This window comes from Berghia stephanieae, chromosome 2 (genome assembly GCF_034508935.2).
Source record: "Berghia stephanieae isolate SIO BIC M18660-M18661 chromosome 2, UCSD_Bste_1.3, whole genome shotgun sequence".
Taxonomy (NCBI): Eukaryota; Metazoa; Mollusca; class Gastropoda; order Nudibranchia; family Aeolidiidae; genus Berghia; species Berghia stephanieae.
Genome location: NC_088361.1, coordinates 51050726 through 51068959, shown reverse-complemented (window position 1 = coordinate 51068959; position 18234 = coordinate 51050726). Strand labels below are relative to the sequence as shown.

General features: G+C 35.8%; 1 protein-coding gene across 1 annotated transcript in view; it reads left to right on the top strand.

Moving 5' to 3' along the window:
• The window catches only part of LOC144965116 (protogenin B-like), a 63120-nt gene that overhangs the window by 29530 nt on the left and 15356 nt on the right, over positions 1-18234 (top strand). The window contains exons 3-10 of the mRNA XM_078900056.1: positions 5328-5475; positions 6618-6787; positions 9316-9459; positions 10143-10268; positions 11221-11375; positions 13196-13331; positions 15248-15367; positions 15735-15914. Of these exons, the coding sequence (XP_078756182.1) occupies positions 5328-5475; positions 6618-6787; positions 9316-9459; positions 10143-10268; positions 11221-11375; positions 13196-13331; positions 15248-15367; positions 15735-15914 (1179 nt within the window). The remainder of the gene's footprint in view (positions 1-5327; positions 5476-6617; positions 6788-9315; positions 9460-10142; positions 10269-11220; positions 11376-13195; positions 13332-15247; positions 15368-15734; positions 15915-18234) is intronic.

Genomic DNA, 18234 nt, shown 5'->3' with positions numbered 1-18234 from the left:
AGAGTAGTGTATAAAATGTGGGCGGGGATGGGGGTGTACCCTCTCCCACAATAAAATAATTATATGGGATTATTATAAGATCAAGAAGAAAGACCCAACACTTATGTAAAAATATGAGACAATGTAAATAGTTCGTTCACTAAAAATCCTCACGACCGACCCGCCTTTACTCTGTGTGTGTGTGTGTGTGTGTGTGTGTGTGTGTGTGTGTGTTTATGATAAAAATGAAATATATATATATATATATATATATATATATATATAATATATATATATATATATATATATATATATATATATATATATATATTATGTATATATATATATATATTATGTATATGTGTGTGTGCTTGTGTGTGTATGTGTCGAATTTCTTTTGTGTATGAGTATGAGGAATGAGGGTGTACGAGTGTGTTTCGTTTGCGAACTGACTACAAACCAACTGGTGTTACCGAGTTGGTACCAACGCTGTTCCGGTATGCCGTCTTCCTCCTACCACCACTCCTCTACCTCCTCTTTATTCCACCTCCGCTATTTTGCTCGCTTGCACTGTTACCACCTAGAAGTGTGTTTGCCTGTGTGCTTGCGCGCGGGTTCCTACCAAGGTCACTCCCTATGGCCAAATGTAGGTCATGGGGTCACGGTGATGGTTATGGAAAGGAGGCAAGTTGTTTTCCTCTCGCTGCTCTCTTATTAAGTACAGTATCACTGAGAGCACTATTACCGATTCAGTATCACTACGCGTCTTGGGTGGTTTCCAGTTTTCCGTTGTCTTTTTTCTCTCATATTATTTTTATTATTACCCCCTCCCCCCTCCCCCCCCCCCTCTCTCTCTCTCTCTCTCTCTCTCTCTCTCTCTCTCTCTCTCTCTCTCTCTCTCTCTCTCTCTCTCTCTCTCTCTCTCCCTCCCTCTCTCTCCCTCTTTCCCTTTGCCTTTCTTTTTATTTCTCTTTTCTTCTTTTTTGTTGTTGTTTGTAAGATCAATTCATAAAATATTCTGTTAGAGGAGTCTTCCCCCCCCCCCTCTCTCTCTCTCTCTCTCTCTCTCTCTCTCTCTCTCTCTCTCTCTCTCTCTCTCTCTCTCTCATTCTTTCGCAACCATCCATTAAATCATTTGGTTATACAGAGATAATACATTAGAATATTAGAATAAAGCAATGGTGATTGGCTTAGTTTACTCTTCTTTCTTTTTACCTTTTGACTATGGCTTTAAATTTGAGAGATTCTTGGGTTGTATTTATAAGCTGAATAACCACTAGGTTTCGGTAAAAAATAATGATATTGTAGCCTGCTTTATAAAGTAAAAATCAAAACAAAACAACACTTTCTGGCCTTTTATTTGAATAACATTGTAGGCCTTTAACGTGTGAAAAGGACAATTCATTAAATGTTTACAAAAAGTAAATTTATGTTTAATGATAAGAATGGATTTATACTATAGTCAGATTTTTAATAAATGGCGCATGTTTTTCTTCTTTTTCTCAGCAGCCCCCCAATGCATAGCTGCAAAAATTTGTATGAACCTCTGAATCAATTTGTCTTAATAAAAAATATTTTTTCATGAATTTTAAAACAATAGGAAAGGATTTCGTTTATTACAGCTATATTAAAATCGATAACAGGTGAGGATCGGAATTCATAGAAGATTTACATTATCAAAATTATGAATTTTCCGCATATCCATTTTGAAGGAATTCGTTAAACTGGAGTGTTCGGTTAATTGAAGCTTAAACGATATACGTGCAGTATTTGAATATGAAGCAACGAATGGCAATTATTAACTATCAGACATCTAAATTTTATAACTATCAATACACATTCCTGGTGAATACAAACGAAAGTGAAGATAACGCGCTTCCAATATAATTTTGATTGCAAAAGTTTGAGAAATAGCTTTGTTTATGCCAAAGAGGATTACATAAATTTATGTAGACTGGTCAAAAGTAAAAATTCATCAATTATGAGACAGTGTCTCCACAAATATGTGTTCAACAACCACAACAACAAGAACTACAACAACAACCAAGAAATACTGGACACATCAATCAGCACATTCTGATAAGGATGATGAAAAGGAGAAATGAAACGACTACAGAAAGATTCCGAGCATCACTCTATCCAATGAAATGTCATTTTCCTCTAGTTTGCAAAGGTTGATGCTTGCCTTTTCTCAGTCTACTCTTTATCATTTATTGCCTCGTCGGTGAGAGTAAATTTGGTGTTCCTCCTCTCAATCTTTCCCTCTACTTAGGCCGAATGACCTCGATTGGATTGCGCTCAAAGTGATATTAAAGTGACCATGGGCCAACGAATGGTAGCGTTGTCCAATACAATACAGCTGGGTGCTTCAATGGAGGGCAGCAAACGATATTAAGTCAGTCTTAAAACACATTTGTATTGACCCCAGAATAATATTCCAGATGATGCAGAGAAGAAAAAATGGCAAATATCCAGTATCCTCACCACCTGCAAGAATAACAATGATTCTCTGTCCAGAGCCCAAGGGCCTTTTTCTGCTTGAATAATCAGACGTCCAATATTTTTTGGATGTATATTTACGCTCACCCATACATCTTTGGATGATATCCATATCAGAGTTATCTATGATCCTTTTCCTGCCACGTTGTTCTACACTTGTGATCTCTCTGTCGTATTTCGATAACGATCTTCTCATGGTTTATTGTGAAATTCCAAAACCATTGCCGTCCTTTTTAATGACTTATCGATAGGTACAAGAAGACTTCTTTTCGCAGCTTTACGAGAGTGGAACCAATAGAGATTCCGTACCGTATCGTGTTGTTTAAGAGCCTAATATGTTTTTAAAACCTTTAAAGGCCCTGTGAAACGTTCATGCATAGACAAAAATTTGTCAAAGTTATATAAACAGTGTTTGGTCATTTGACAATATTGAGTATACAATCACTATTTCAAATGATTTAAAGCGAGACATTTCATATCAGTCTTTGGTAATTGCGACATGTTTTAGATAATATGCCATAAGTAATAAATTCAATATTTGATACAAACTGCATAAGTGGTATGTTTATAACACTTAAAGTGAATTATTATTAATTGGAAAGAAGTATGATGTGAACTCATAATCACTATGTCAGCACAAGATTTTTTGGATATATGATGAATTCATTCATCCTTTGTGGTGCGTAACTTGTTTTCATTTTTACAGTGTAAAATCTCTAATTTTATGTCAGCTGTTTTAAAGTAGTTTTTTATATGGCATCAATACGGTCTAGATTCAGTTAAGACAAATTGATTCAGAGGTTGACACAAATTTTTACAACTTTTGATAGAGGGACAGCTGGGAAAAACCAGAAAAACACGCGCCATTAATAAAAAATCTGACTATAGTAATAGTAATATATTACATAATACCAATAGAAAACTATGTTCCTGTCATTTTTACACTTTGCTTGCGTTTGACCGATAGACGGAGACATTTTCCTCCTTTTTGATAAATTGCTATTATTATCACTGAAAAAAAAACACTCACCAAAACCACTACTATTACAACCACCACCACATCATCATCCCTACCAACACTACTACTACAAATAACACCACATCATCCCTACCACCACTACCACTACAACTACCACCACGTCATCATTCCTACCTCAACTACTACAACCACCACCACATCATCATCCCTAAGACCACTACTACTACTACTACTACTACTACTACTACTACTACTACTACTACTACTACTACTACTACTACTACTACTACTACTACTACTACTACAATCACCACCACATCATCATCCCTACCACCACTACTACTACAACCACCATCACATCATCATCTCTAAAACCACTACTACTACTAGAATCACCACCACATCATCATCCCTACCACCACTCCTACTACAACCACCACCACACCATCATCCCTAGTACCACTACTACTTTAATAGCTATTGATATTAATTTGTCAATGTTTTATTTTCAGCACCTTATTTTTATCAATTTGAAAACTGTCAACTCTCCTTTCTTTTGTGTGTTATTTGCTCTCAATTGCAATAATAAGTACTGAAACAATATTCCAAATTTGATATTTTTCAAATCCCTACAAAGCCCTTGACGTTGATTTGTTTCTCGTCCGCGCAAGTTTTCAGGCTTTTTAAAATTTGCCTGGTGGCATCCCTGCGTTTATAGTCTGATATACATTTCTGAGAACTAATCATTAACAGGCTGCCTAAAAACAACGAACTGAGTTTCTTCTATTTCATGGTGCAGTGTCAAGATGGGGTTTGAATATAATTGTAGACCGCTAGTTTTGATCAGTAGTGTAGTCTGACAGTCAGGATAGGGTTGTGTGGGGTTGGGGGGTGCTATTCTATTATAGGTTTGGTAAACACGTGATGCTAAAACTAAAAGTCAATGGTGTAGTGTACTCTATTGTTTTATAATCCGTTTTGGTTTCAAATAAATACAGAAAACTAATAATCCTTTTGTTGATGGAGACCTAATCTCTATTTTGTTCCCTCTGCTAAGAGTTTTTACCTCTACCTGAAACAAAATCAGCAGCATTCATAACTGTTCTAAATTTTAGGCTCAATTTAACACTGCATCCTTCGATCTAGACGGCTCTGCACACATTTATGTTGACAGTGTTGCCCGCCGATATTTCAGTCTAGGAGCAGTTCATTGATAGGGCAAATATGATGGAGCATTATCATACCCTAAAATTTCAAAGCTAGCATTAAAGCCATCTCTACTCTTGTAGCGATCAAGTCAGTCTTGGAGCAGGTTCGGTGTGGCTGCATGTGACACGAGATGGGCACAATCCAAAATGCTGCCAAACATTAAGGATTTGATGTGTGTTAAACAGGTGCACCCTGCTTGCACATTAATTTATTTTCTCTTTCTAGTTTCTTTGGAGTTTTTGTTCGTCTATCAACATTTTTAGTTGGGGAGAACAAAACGTTCCAGAATTTCATAGGGAATGGCTGATTGAAATTTTCAGATTAGTTTGAGAACCACTTGTCTCAGTTGAGTGTATAAATTCATGACATCCAAATAACTTATGAAAAAGAATAATTTGATCCTAAAGGGAAGCAAATTGTTTCATTGGTGTGATAGTTTTGAGATTTTTACTTTTTGCTCGTCGAAAAAGTTAAAATTCAAATTTGGATTTATGAATATTTTTCTTTCTTGAATTAATAAAAAAAATTTCAGGTTATCCAGCAAGTGCTTACCCTGGTTGAAATGAATCGGGGGAAACTATTAAGATTAATAAAAAGCCTCTCTCATCAGCTTGCTTTACCATATTGACTTGACATTTCCTTTTTATCATTCTTGTTGCAGGTATTGATAGAGAGTTTACAAAAAATCCTTTGTCTCAGGAAGTAAGTGAGGGGAGTGTTGCCAGATTTGAGTGTTCAATCAAGGCCAAACCAAGACCCTATTATGTTTGGAATAAAAACAACATTCAGCTACCTCGAGATGACCCCAGGTTGGTGATGAATGCATAATTATCTTAGATTTAATTAGTTTGGCCATTTTCCCAGAGGTCTTATGGTTGAAACTTCCTAATTTTTCTCACTCATTGGCTTGATTTTCATTGGAATCATATTTGCTCAGCAGCTTAGAATGTTTTGAGTTTTTGATGGAGTTCCCATCTCGGAAGAAAAACGTCATTCCCCGATTGACCTGTAAATCTTCAGTCAGTCGACTGAAATTAGCCAATTTGTCAAAATTAAGAAAATGAAAAGAAAGAAAAAAAAATTCCAGGAACATAGTTGAATAAATGAATACATCATGGGGCTTTAAAATCATACTCAGGAATGTCCCGCGGCTCTACACGTAGCACACAGGTTGCTTATGTTATCAATGATTAATTGTATGCTCTTTTAGACTTTGGATGTCTGAACACCTCCCCGTGTAGCTCTTTTCCCAACAACCTTCATGGCTGAGTGTTAAGTTTCACTGTGGCCACTTTGTAATGTAAAAAAGCACTACTACTACTACTACTACTACTACTACTACTACTACTACTACTACTACTACTACTACTACTACTACTACTACTACTACTACTACTACTACTACTACTACTGATACTGCTGCTACTACTACGCTCAACTCTGGATTTTTACATCTCCTCACTCACCGTTTCCTTTAAGAGAGGGATGAAAAGCCTGCTTTAGAAGCTTTAACTGTGAGCTCACAGTTCTACATATCTGAACCGAGTGTGCACAGCTAGAACATGCATGGTCACAACATTGTAATAACAGGGACACCTGTTCCAGTCATTTGATCCGCCAACAATTTAAAACTCATGCAGAAGTCATGAATAAACATTTTGAAAGAACTAACCTGCAATAAAAAAAATTTTATAACAAAAATTTTAAAAAGATAGAACATTACTGAGCAGCAATGGCCTCTATGGGCCGATAAAAAGTGATCAAAGCTGGAATCAGGTGCTTCAATGACCTTTTAGTGTTGAAAGCGCCATTAAACACACCTAAAGACAATAATTACTGGTGCTGAAACCATTATCGTATCAAAGTTGATTTCATTTTGTCAGGTAGCGTTAGGATTACTGGAAACAAATGAAGACTTTTATTTACGTGAGCTATTGAAATTTCTTTCCAGGATTACCATCCTCCCTTCTGGTGTGTTGCAAATTCGAAATGTGATGGTGAGTGATGCTGGTGGTTACTGGTGTCAGGCCCAAGCTGCCCCATACCTCCACTCCAGCCAGGAACCGGTGACTGATCTGCCTTGGATTGGAAGTGACTATGCACAGCTTACAGTAATCCCCAGTAAGTATACACTTCCCAATTGCTAACCAAGACCTGCCACTTATACAGATTTTTTTTGAGAAAACAAATTTGGTCAAATTCAAAACTTGTTGAGGTGCCCTTTGGTGATAAAAAATTAAATTGTATTTTTGTTCATAAATGGCTATATCATCAAATTGAACTACACATCATCCTTACTTCTAAAGTATTTGATTTTTTCTTTTTATCCAGATTATTTTTCCCCTTAAAAAAGATTTGTTGTTTATTGTTTGTGCTAGGTATGAATTGTGATAATGATTTTAAACAAAACCAGTCCAAATAATTTTATTAAAAAAAGGGGGGGGGGGGGGGGGGTTTAACTGGGAGAGATCAAGTCTCTGGGGTGCTCTGACCCCATGTGAACTCGCAACAAGATTAGACCATGGCTAACTTCAACATGGACACACCCCATTGACACCCCCCCCCCCCCAATCTGCTGCGCCTTTATCTCTGGAGATGTCAATACTACTACTACTACTACTACAACTACTACTACTAGACCTGTAAATTCTCAGTCACTTCATCAAATTCAAGTATTTAAAAAAAGGGAAGAAAAAATTGAATAAAGAAAGAATTTAACTTTAACTGGGAGAGATCAAGTCTCTGGGGTGCTCTGACCCCATGTGAACTCGCAACAAGATTAGACCATCGCTAACTTCAACATGGACACACCCCATTGCCCCCCCCCCCCCCAATCTGCTGCGCCTTTATCTCTGGAGATGTCAATACTACTACAACTACTACTACTACTACTACTACTACTAGACCTGTAAATTCTCAGTCACTTCATCAAATTCAAGTATTTAAAAAAAGGGAAGAAAAAATTGAATAAAGAAAGAATTCATGATCGTAGTCGAATGACTGTAAAGTTAATTAGGAATGTTCCACAGCGCTCTATGCATAGCTCATGGACCGTTTATATTAACGATGGATATATTGCCAAGGCTAAGCTACGCTTTTTAGAATTGCCGTGTCTGAACACACCCCAGTGTATTTTCACACAGCCTTCGTGAAGTTGTTTTTTCACTTTCCAAACCTGTCGTGTTCCCAATGGTAGCCAATTTTAACTGAGCCGCTGAGCGATAAATTTCACTGTTTCGTCTAAGCCAAAATTGACCACATTTACTTGAAGGACAGAAAAAGTATGAAAAAGAAAAATTCGAACACCGAAAGTGCATTATGTAGACACCTTCAAATCGAAAGTTAAATGATTTGCTACAAGCACATCTCGATTGCCTCATATTGTAAACAAACTGGTTGACCGTTTCTAGTTTCTTCACTGATTGGGTACCTAATTATAAGGAACAATGGTAAGTAGCCTAATTAATTCCTGTGCAAATTAGTTTTCTTCCATTGCTTTGCTCAAGTGAGCTTGCTGTTTACCTTTCATTTGAATTCTTTGGATTTTACCGCTACGACAAATTAAATTACAAAGAGTTTCAGTTTCAGTCAATTTTTCAGTCAATAGAGCCCATTTACAGGTCTATACTACTACTACTACTACTACTACTACTACTACTACTACTACTACTACTACTACTACTACTACTACTACTACTACTACTACCACCACTACCACTACTACTACTACTACTACTACTACTACTACTACTACTACTACTACTACTAATACTACCACTATTACCACTTCCACCACCATCATTACTATTACAACTACTACTACCACCACCACTACTACTACTACCACTACTACTAGCACCACCACCACTACTACTATCACCACCACCACCACTACTATCACCACCACCACCACTACTACTACCATTACTGCTACTGCTACTGCTACTACTACTACTACTACTACTACTACTACTACTACTACTACTACTACTACTACTACTACTACTACTACTACTACTACTACTACTACTACTACTTGTAAAACGCTTTGAGCACGTTTAGTGGATATTGCACTATATTAAAGCTCTTTAAAAAAAAATTTATCTTTTTTTACTACTACTACTACAACTACTACTACTACTACTACTACTACTACTACTACTACTACTACTACTACTACTACTATTACTACTACTACTACTACTACTACTACTACTACTACTACTACTACTACCACCACCACCACCACAACTGCTACCCAATACTGCTACCGTTTTATTAACATCACTAAAACTGCAAATAATACTTCTTTGACTACTTTGTATATTACATGTTGCATCTGGCATATCATTCGTAGATAAATTTTAGAAATAAAAGGTATTTCTAAATATATTTACTCCCTCCCTCCACTGTCTCATAATCACACGCGCATACACATACACACACGGACACGCACATTCACATAATAACTCGTGAAGAAATGATATTAAAGTTTTTGGAAATGGGTTTTATTGAAAGTTGATGCTTAGGTAAATGAAATATGAGCATAAACCATTGATTTCAGAAGAAAATAAATATTTTAATTTCCTAGGTCGTAAATGTGGTTTCATATCACTTGAAATGATGAAATTGTGAATTTGATTTCTCAGGTAAGAATGACCGACCTCTTAAAATAATTGCGCCGCCAAAGAATGTGAGTGTGATGATTGGAGAGACTGCCTACCTTGAATGTCTAGGTGATGCCTGGCCACTTCCACTCACAACCTGGAAAAGATTGGATGGAAGAAACATTGGTAAGTCAAATTCCTCAGACTAAAACGACAAAGGTCTCTTGAAAGAAGACAACTATGACAGTGTTTTTGTTTGGGATGAAATATAAAAGCAACTTTGCAATTTGATGACTTTGTAATTTTTTATATCTAATTAAAAGGATTGAGGTAACTCATTCTATCTACTCTGAAAAAAAAAAGAGGGGGAAATAAATGCAACCCCCTGCCCCACAACTCCTGCCTTTTAAAAATTAAAAAGGAAACGTGAACGTGGTTGCTGTTTCCATTGAAATTGGATACTGAGGAATTTTGTTCATACCATCAGGCTTTCCACTATTGATAGTGGTTGATTTTGAAGATGTCGTCATTGTAGATGTTAATGCTTTTTAAAAAATTGGTCATTGAGAATAAATCCCTGAAAGCAGAATATTTGTCAATAGGATGTCATCTATATTTTAAGTGTTTATGGTAGTTTTCATAAGATGATTCAAATGATATATCAGTATTTTATGTCAGACCATAATAGTAAAATTTACGGGTTATGAAAGTCTCTACAACAATTAAATTCTAGAATTTGATAAAGACAATTCGATACTTGGCTCTCTTTCATTAAATTCTACTGTGGTCCATAGTTAGAGTAAGATAGTGAAAGAGTCCTTAATTGTGGAATCATGTCATATTGTACTGATGTTACTTTGTAATTCCAGTATCGAACAGTGAGACGACCAACTTGGTGATAACCAATGTGATGCCACAACATGATGGTGTTTACCAGTGTTCTGTGACCTCAGGTGGAAAAACTGTGACTGCGACTGCCATCCTATCAGTTATTTGTATGTTGATTTTTTCTTTTTATTTTATTCCTTTGAATGACCGATGACTTTAATCTCACCTCTATTTTTGCTATGTCATTCTTATTTGGCTCTTAGTATTTAATTAAAGCAATTTTTTTTTTTTTAGCGGGTGGTTGGATGGGAGCATCACCCTTGAATCATATACCTATGATGTTCGCATGGGTGTACGATCCGATAGTGATGTCGTTTCTTCTTCTCTTTACTAGCCTATCCTGCTTCTTTGGTTTGTGATTGTATTTTTGACAGGGGATATTTTTTTTTCTGTAAATCTTCTGCCTGTTTGTTCTTGGTTATTTATAATTTAGCTTATGATATCTTTAGGTTATGATTTTGATTTACATTTGTACTATTTTTGTTAGATTGCTTGTTTTTTTGTTTCAGCGGTCTCTCATATAACCTCAATTGTGTTGGAAGAGACCTAAAGCAACAAACAAACAAAAAACAAACAAACAATTTTTTTTAAACTGCAGAATTTTGTAAAACTAAAATATGTCTTAAGATTTTTAAAATATTTGCATTGTATAACGTTGTATTATCAATTTTATGGTAATTGACATTGAAGGGAAGACATTTGGGGTCCTTAAAAAGTAAGAAAAAAATTCTCTCCAACAAACATAATTTAAACCCTAAATGATGAATCAGTGTGACTTGTTAGCAATATTTTTTTTTTCAAAAACGCTGACTCCTTCAAGCAGAATTAGTCTGACAGTGGGTTGGCATGAATTGCAAAAGAGGATAAGAATGAATATTTCTGTTGTTCAGCATCAACATGCTTTGCAGTGCTGTCAACTCCCAACTCTAATGTTTAAAAAAAAAAAATTACTCCCCATAATTTTTAAGGGTCCAATCTGTCCGATCAGATTTTTGAAATATTTGGTTACTCCCTTACTTTGTCTTGTCATTCATATTCCACCTCATTTTATTTTTTCAGTCCCACCCAAGGTTGAGGAGAAACAACAATCACATTTATACCCTCTCTCAAGGACATTTAATGTGGAGTGCAATGTAGAGGGAAACCCTACACCAACAGTGTCATGGTTCCATAATGGTGTTCCTATAAAAGACAGTGGACTCAATTACGACCTGGTGAGTTGGCACGTTTAGAAAACATCAAAGAAGAAATGACGGTTTGAATAGATTTTTGATCTAAAAAATTAGCCAATTGTGAACTTCTTCTTAGCTTGACGTATAAAGTCCAGGCCTGTAAATCTTCCGTCTATTGTCGGATTTCCGACAGTACGATTTTGCTCTATAAGTGCTAAAAAAAAAAAAGATAATAGTAAAAATAAAATTCGTAACGTCAAAGAACAGAACCAATAAAAAAGAAAATAAGACTTTTATTTCGTTCCTCGAAAAAATTAGATTTTATTCCGTTTCAAATGCCGACTTAAAAAAATAAAACCAAAAAAACCTTTTATTTGTCGCATCAAAACAAAAGCTATAATATTATCATGTCACCTACATGCTCCGCTAGCCGTGGATGTATTCACTGCCTGCTTCTGTGTCACAGCCAGCGAGAGAGAGGTCGCGAAGTTCGCGCGAGTCGTCTTCACACACACACACACACACACACACACACACACACACACACACACCTAGTCAGTAAATAACTCACACACAGAAGTGTGTCGAACCGAACCGGAAGGTTTCTCTCTATTTTGCTACTGACACACATGCATATCTCCGGTTCTTACTTCTCAGTCTATATTTTTTTGGTTCCGTCCAGATGTGAACCGGAAATAAATAATGGGAAATAATTATTTTTCTTCGAAATATATATTCTTCTTCGAAAGCTCTCGCACCACTTCATCTTCCTCTTCTTCTTCTTCTTTTTTGTTGTCGTCGTTGTCGTCTTCTTCTTCTTCTTCTTCTTCTTCTTCTTCTTCTTCTTCTTCTTCTTCTTCTTCTTCTTCTTCTTCTTCTTCTTCTTCTTCTTCTTCTTCTTCTTCTTCTTCTTCTTCTTCTTCTTCTTCTTCTATAAGAATTAATCCAAATAAACAAAAGAATCAGCGTAAACATTTAACACAAACAGGAGCGAAGATACACATCCTTGACAAGGGTAGGAATTGTTCTCTTCCTTTCATTTTACAACTAACTCAGACCTGGGCCCTCAAATAATTGGGACATTTTTTTTTTTTTTTGGTACCATAAAATAAGGACCTCGTTATAAATAAGTAGGGGAAAGTGGCATGATTTGACCAGTCAATTGCCGTGTCAGTGTCATGTCTGTGTTGTGTCCATATTTTTGTCCTGTTGTGTCTATTTTCGCGTGTTCAAACAGTTCCGACAATTTTTCACCAACCATTTATAGGCCTGAAAGTCTTACATTAATTATCGATATAGCAATGCATGGAAAGGGTAGGGTCAAAGTAAACACCCAGATTTCTAGCTCTGTCAGTAAAATGGACTTTTTCGTTTTCAATTTAAATAAATTTTTTACTCACTTTTTTCTTTTTTTTTTTAAACGGGGATGAAAATTTTTCGGCTCTTCAGGAGATAGATTTGCTTTATTTTTTCTTTTTTTTTTAAGCAAAGGGATCACAATTCCATGCTTAAAAGAATGTGGTACAATTCCTGTAGACAGAGATTCATTTATGATTGAAGTAATAAAGGGTAAAAGGATATCTATATGAGAAATGAGTAATGATGGTAATTATGATAATGATTACAATGATTGAGATTGTTGTGGTGTGTCAAATATATTGCAATGGAAAGGAAACCACAATAGGCTTCATTAACAGACATGCGAAGGGAGATAAAACTTTTTTGATTGTGGTCTATGTGACTTCGAAAAATGAATGCCTTTTGTGTACTCTTTTCCATTGTAAACAAAGAAAGTTTTGGTGTAAAGACCATGTACACCTATGTTTTAATTCAGATGTCAACATTATTTCTTTTCTTTGTAGAACCAAGATAGTAGTACCCGCCAGCGATTGATCTTCTACAATGCCCGCATTGTCAACTCAGGTTTTTACCAATGTGTGGCTAGCAATTTGGCAGGAGAGGCCATTTCTGTTTCCCTCATCAGGATTGAATTTTTTGGTTCGTTTTTGCATTGTGTGATCGTCTATTTCTGTGCCCATAAAACATACTTAGAATCAAAATAGCAAATGTTTTGATTAATTTAGTTATGATAGGAAAGGCTGCCCACATTTGTTGGTACAAAAATCAACACCATTAAAAATTATGTAATAATTCAAAAGAGAAGAAAATTCCTATCCCAAAATAAAATGAATTTCACCAGCCATGTTTAAGAGCTTTGAAAGATTGCTTTAAAAGAAATTGTAAATGTTAAAGTAATCATCATGCTTTTACAACCTTGAGAGTAGTAGAAAGTGAAAGACGTCCAAGAAGATTACACACAATATTACATGTAATATACCTGTCTTATTGAAAACGTATATATATATATATTTCTAAAAATAGTATAGAAAATTTTTTTTGTGGTCAAAATGGGTTGTTTTCATTTATAGATAGAACAAACAATTAGACTTATGGGTTATATTGGCAATATTCTTCTTCTTTAGTCTTTCTAAACCCTCAAGTACTACACTGTCTTTACGATTTTTAGCCTGGACCGAAGCCCAAAATTAATTTCCATTTGTGAATTAATAATAATACTTCCAATTCTCAGTGGGCCACATTTTTCCCTCTATAGACTTTTCAAATGTTGCAATCACCACTGATTAACAAAAAGAAAAGAAAGGCGAGAATAAAGGGAAAATCCTGAGTAAAATGGATGCGATAGAAGAGGATGCCAACCTTACCACTAAACAATAAAAGCTCAGCTCACTGTTCTACATTCTGTGCAAAAACGATGGGACACTTTATCTAGGTCACATGGGTAACATGTGACAGACACCACACATCCAGAACACTATTGCTTTTACTGCAAGCAGAATCAGTCAATTCAAGCACCTTTGCTTAAAACCATAAATTGCAAATTTGACGAATATATGACATACCAAAAAGTAGTACATTACTTATCTAGATAATTCCTGACATGTTGATAATAGCTGTTATTTGATTCGGCTACTAATTGGTCTTTTCAAGACAAACTTGTCTAATACTACGAGACAGTCGCTTTAAAATCCTCATTTTCTTTCTGGCACTAAAAACATTCTAGTGTCACCTAGTATGGTGGATGAGACATAGTAATATGATATTTAATTGTAAATGTGTCAATTCCTTTGATGAGTGATGATAACCATCCGCGAAATTCCGGGATTTTGGAAATTTCTCAGAAATCCTCCGCTGATTTTGCCATGTCAAACATTTTCCTGAAAAATCGCAAAATCACCATTATGTGTCTTATGCATAGCACGCTAGAGGATGACTTCTGTCATATTTTGACACATGTGCTCAGTTTCATGAAATTTGGTGACAGACCCGTTTTTATAACGTTAGACCAGACAGAGCTGTGCCAGATGTCATAATTGACACAGAAGACCAATGGTGGTCTTTGAGTAGATTATGGTTGAAAGGGAACGGCTGGGTGGGGTTCCTGACCTCCCATAGAGGGCAGGGAGGTACTTACTGTGTCTTCTATCCCCCTACATCTGTTTTCCAACTTGCTTTCTGTCTTTGTCTTGGAATGAGATTACTTGGGTTTTGTCCTGTTATTTTTACATTATGCTTATTTGATCGAGAGACTAAGACTTTTTCCTCCTTTTTGACAAATTACTATTTTCACTGCTGGTTGATAAAGGTGGGTTCAGATTTTGGATTTATTTTTTAACTCTTTTCTCATTCCATAGTTTTTGGATTTTTTATATATGCAATTCTCTTCTTATCCCTTTATATCAGTCTTGTGTTTTGCAGTGTCAATACGTGAAATCCTGGTTGGATATCATGTGATCTAAAATGATCTTCACCAATCAATTTATAGGAATCAAATTAGTTATAATTAAAAATCAATGTGTAACTTTTTATAAATAAAAGTGTTTTCTTCATTGCAGACAAACCTCCACCCAAGCCAGAGCATGTATCTGCTGTGGCTATTAACAGTACAGTAGTCACTTTGAAATGGACACATGAATTTCAGGGCAGGCCCTATGTCATTTTGTCCAAAGCTGTGGGTATGTACTCATTGCGATGTAAATAATTTACTTACGGGACCATTACCCAACTATGTGCTTAGATTTTGCAGGACACTAATACAAATTTAACTTGGCCAAATATGGTCATATTTAAACTTTCAGGTTTTACAATTGGTACCCAATTTATATACAGTATTTGCTACTACTATTGCTGGACTCTTATTCACACCCTGAGCAGATATTTTGCTCATTATAAACAACTTTGTCATTGTTACGCATTTTTGTTGTTGTTGTTGTTGTTGTTGCATATTACAACTTATTTGAATGAAATCAATGTACTAATACTTTGTAGAAAGATCAAAGACTACAACCAATTTGTGTCTTATTTGTTGTGTTATTATTAAAGGTAAAGCAGAGCCAGAGTACAGTAGTATATGCCACAAATTGCAAAGTGATGGCCAAAATAATTCATGTAATGTGACATCGCTGGAGCCGTACACCACCTACTCCTTCTCCATTCAAGCTTTTAGTGTCAAGTCTGCCAGTGAAAGGTCAGAACAAGTGGAGGTCACAACACTAGAAGATGGTGAGTGGTTTGTCGGTATTTATATGACATAATTAGGGCCTGGCCATGCCAAGTCAGTTAAAAGCTGATGTGTGGTGGAACAAATAGGTGCAGTTTCCCACTCTCTATAAATTAGCTGGAGTATCAAAAATAATTTATCATCTCAGTTGCTCTAAAAGTGGGAGTTAGTGCTGTAAAAATGGGGCTTAAAGGCAATCGTTCAAAATTTACCTCCTTTTTCACTTTTTGTCACCATCATCACTGATAGAATGAAATATATATATCAAGATCAAGAAACAGAATTAGGCAAATTGAAAAATCTAGGATGTTCTGTTGCTTGTAAAAATGGCCCTATAGTGCTAAAAAGATAACACTCCGGTACAACTAATGAAAAGCTGTTAGCAGTTATATGAAAACTAGCCAACTTCTCATAGTTTATCATATTGTCTTGACATACAGAGCACAAAACTGTGAACTCTGTGACTTTGCAGTGATTTGAAGTTCCAATCCCATCTCCTACTTTCACTTAGTGTCGTGCGACATACTGAACTAGGAGTCAACTCTGAACGGTTCACAAACTTTGTTGAATTCAGAATCTATTGATGGTTCCCTGTGAACTCATGTTTCTATGCCTGTCAAGCTATTGACATGGATGCCTTTTTAACTATTATCTTATAATATGAGCCTTCAGTTCTCCGATCAACATACAGTGCATACACTTTTTAAAATTGCATCGGTTATCCTATATTTTATTAAAACTAATCGAATAAACATTTTAAGTTGTTTTATTTTTTACTCAAAATTTTTTAATAAAGTTTATTTTGGCCCTGAAATCAACTGCTGACCATGAACCGAAGACCAATAGCTACCATAAGTGCTTGCCTATCACCCGGAGTAAACAGCCCACAGACCCTGAGCATTTCTCACAATTTTAACACGGATGATTGGAAAAAAAAAATGCGTGGTGTCATCAGATTTAGGGCTGCAATTTCTTTACCAATGTGTCACAATATTGTGAGAATTACTCACTAACTGGGCCTGACCCATGTGTTTGTTTGATATGTACTGAGGGTATCTCAGGCCTTTTCATACAGGAAATAAATAGCCAAGGAGATGAAACGGGGTAAATGGCAGGAAATATTCTGATAGGTTAATGCAGTGATGCCAAACTCCGGTTACTGGGTGGGGATCCTGACCTCCCATAGCGGGCAGGGAGGTACATACTGTGTCTGTTTTCCAACATGCTTTCTTTGTCTTGGAATGAGATTACTTGGTTTTGTCCTGTCCCTGGCCGGAGTCCTGGCTGGGAGGGAAACAGTCAAATGCATAGTTATTGTTTTGGGAGATGATATTTTTTTCCTTGTAAATCATCTCTCTGTTATGTATTATTATATTTGTTATTTTGAATTTATAATGTAAGCATTTGAGTGTATTCCTCTTTGTTGGATTTTGTGCTTGTGTCCGGATGAGACTTATAGGTGGTCTCAAACTAAGTACATTGGTGGTATGCTCTTAAAATCTACATCTGATCCCTTTCTTTCTCTTGGGTGCTTTAATTGTAATTCTAGAACTTTTTACTATCCCATTTTCTTCCTTTTTACTGGCGCTGATATAACCTAAATGTGTTGCAAGCGCCGTAAAACCCTTAAAAAAACAGACACACAAAAAAAAAAAACCAAAAAATTCCTCTTTCGGCATTGAAAATCCTATGAGTGGTGTCTGAAACTCCTGTGAGCCAAATTTAAAGTTGGCGTCTCTGGGTTAATGCTTAGTAATGGGCAAACCATTCATTCCGCTTTGAACAACCACTTAATACCCAACCCGACCTGGCACCTTAACGATCTTCGAATGACATGAAATGACTGACAACAAAGAGAGAATCAATTGTGAATTGTTTATTATTATGTACGTGGTAGAAAGAGTTTGTATCACACACATACACACACCAAAACATGCACATTCCTCCACACAAACAGATATATATATATATATATATATATATATATATATATATATATATATATATATATATATATATATATAATATATACACACTGTTTTTAAAATGGTTTTTTTTCTCAGAATGAAGCAAAACAACTTTTTTCTTTCTGTTCAGCCGACTGCATGTCAGTCTTTGTGTCAGGTTCTAACTATTGTCGGGTCCAGTTTAAATCGACACTAACCGCAGGGGCCTTGTGCCCATGACAGTTTATTATGCCGTTTGCAGGAAAGAGATCGAAGAAACGAATGCCTATAAAATTGTATTCATCCTCAGTAACTTGTTCAAAATATTAAAGGATCATAGTGTACGATAAAACATTTCTATGCGTAATTTGAAGTT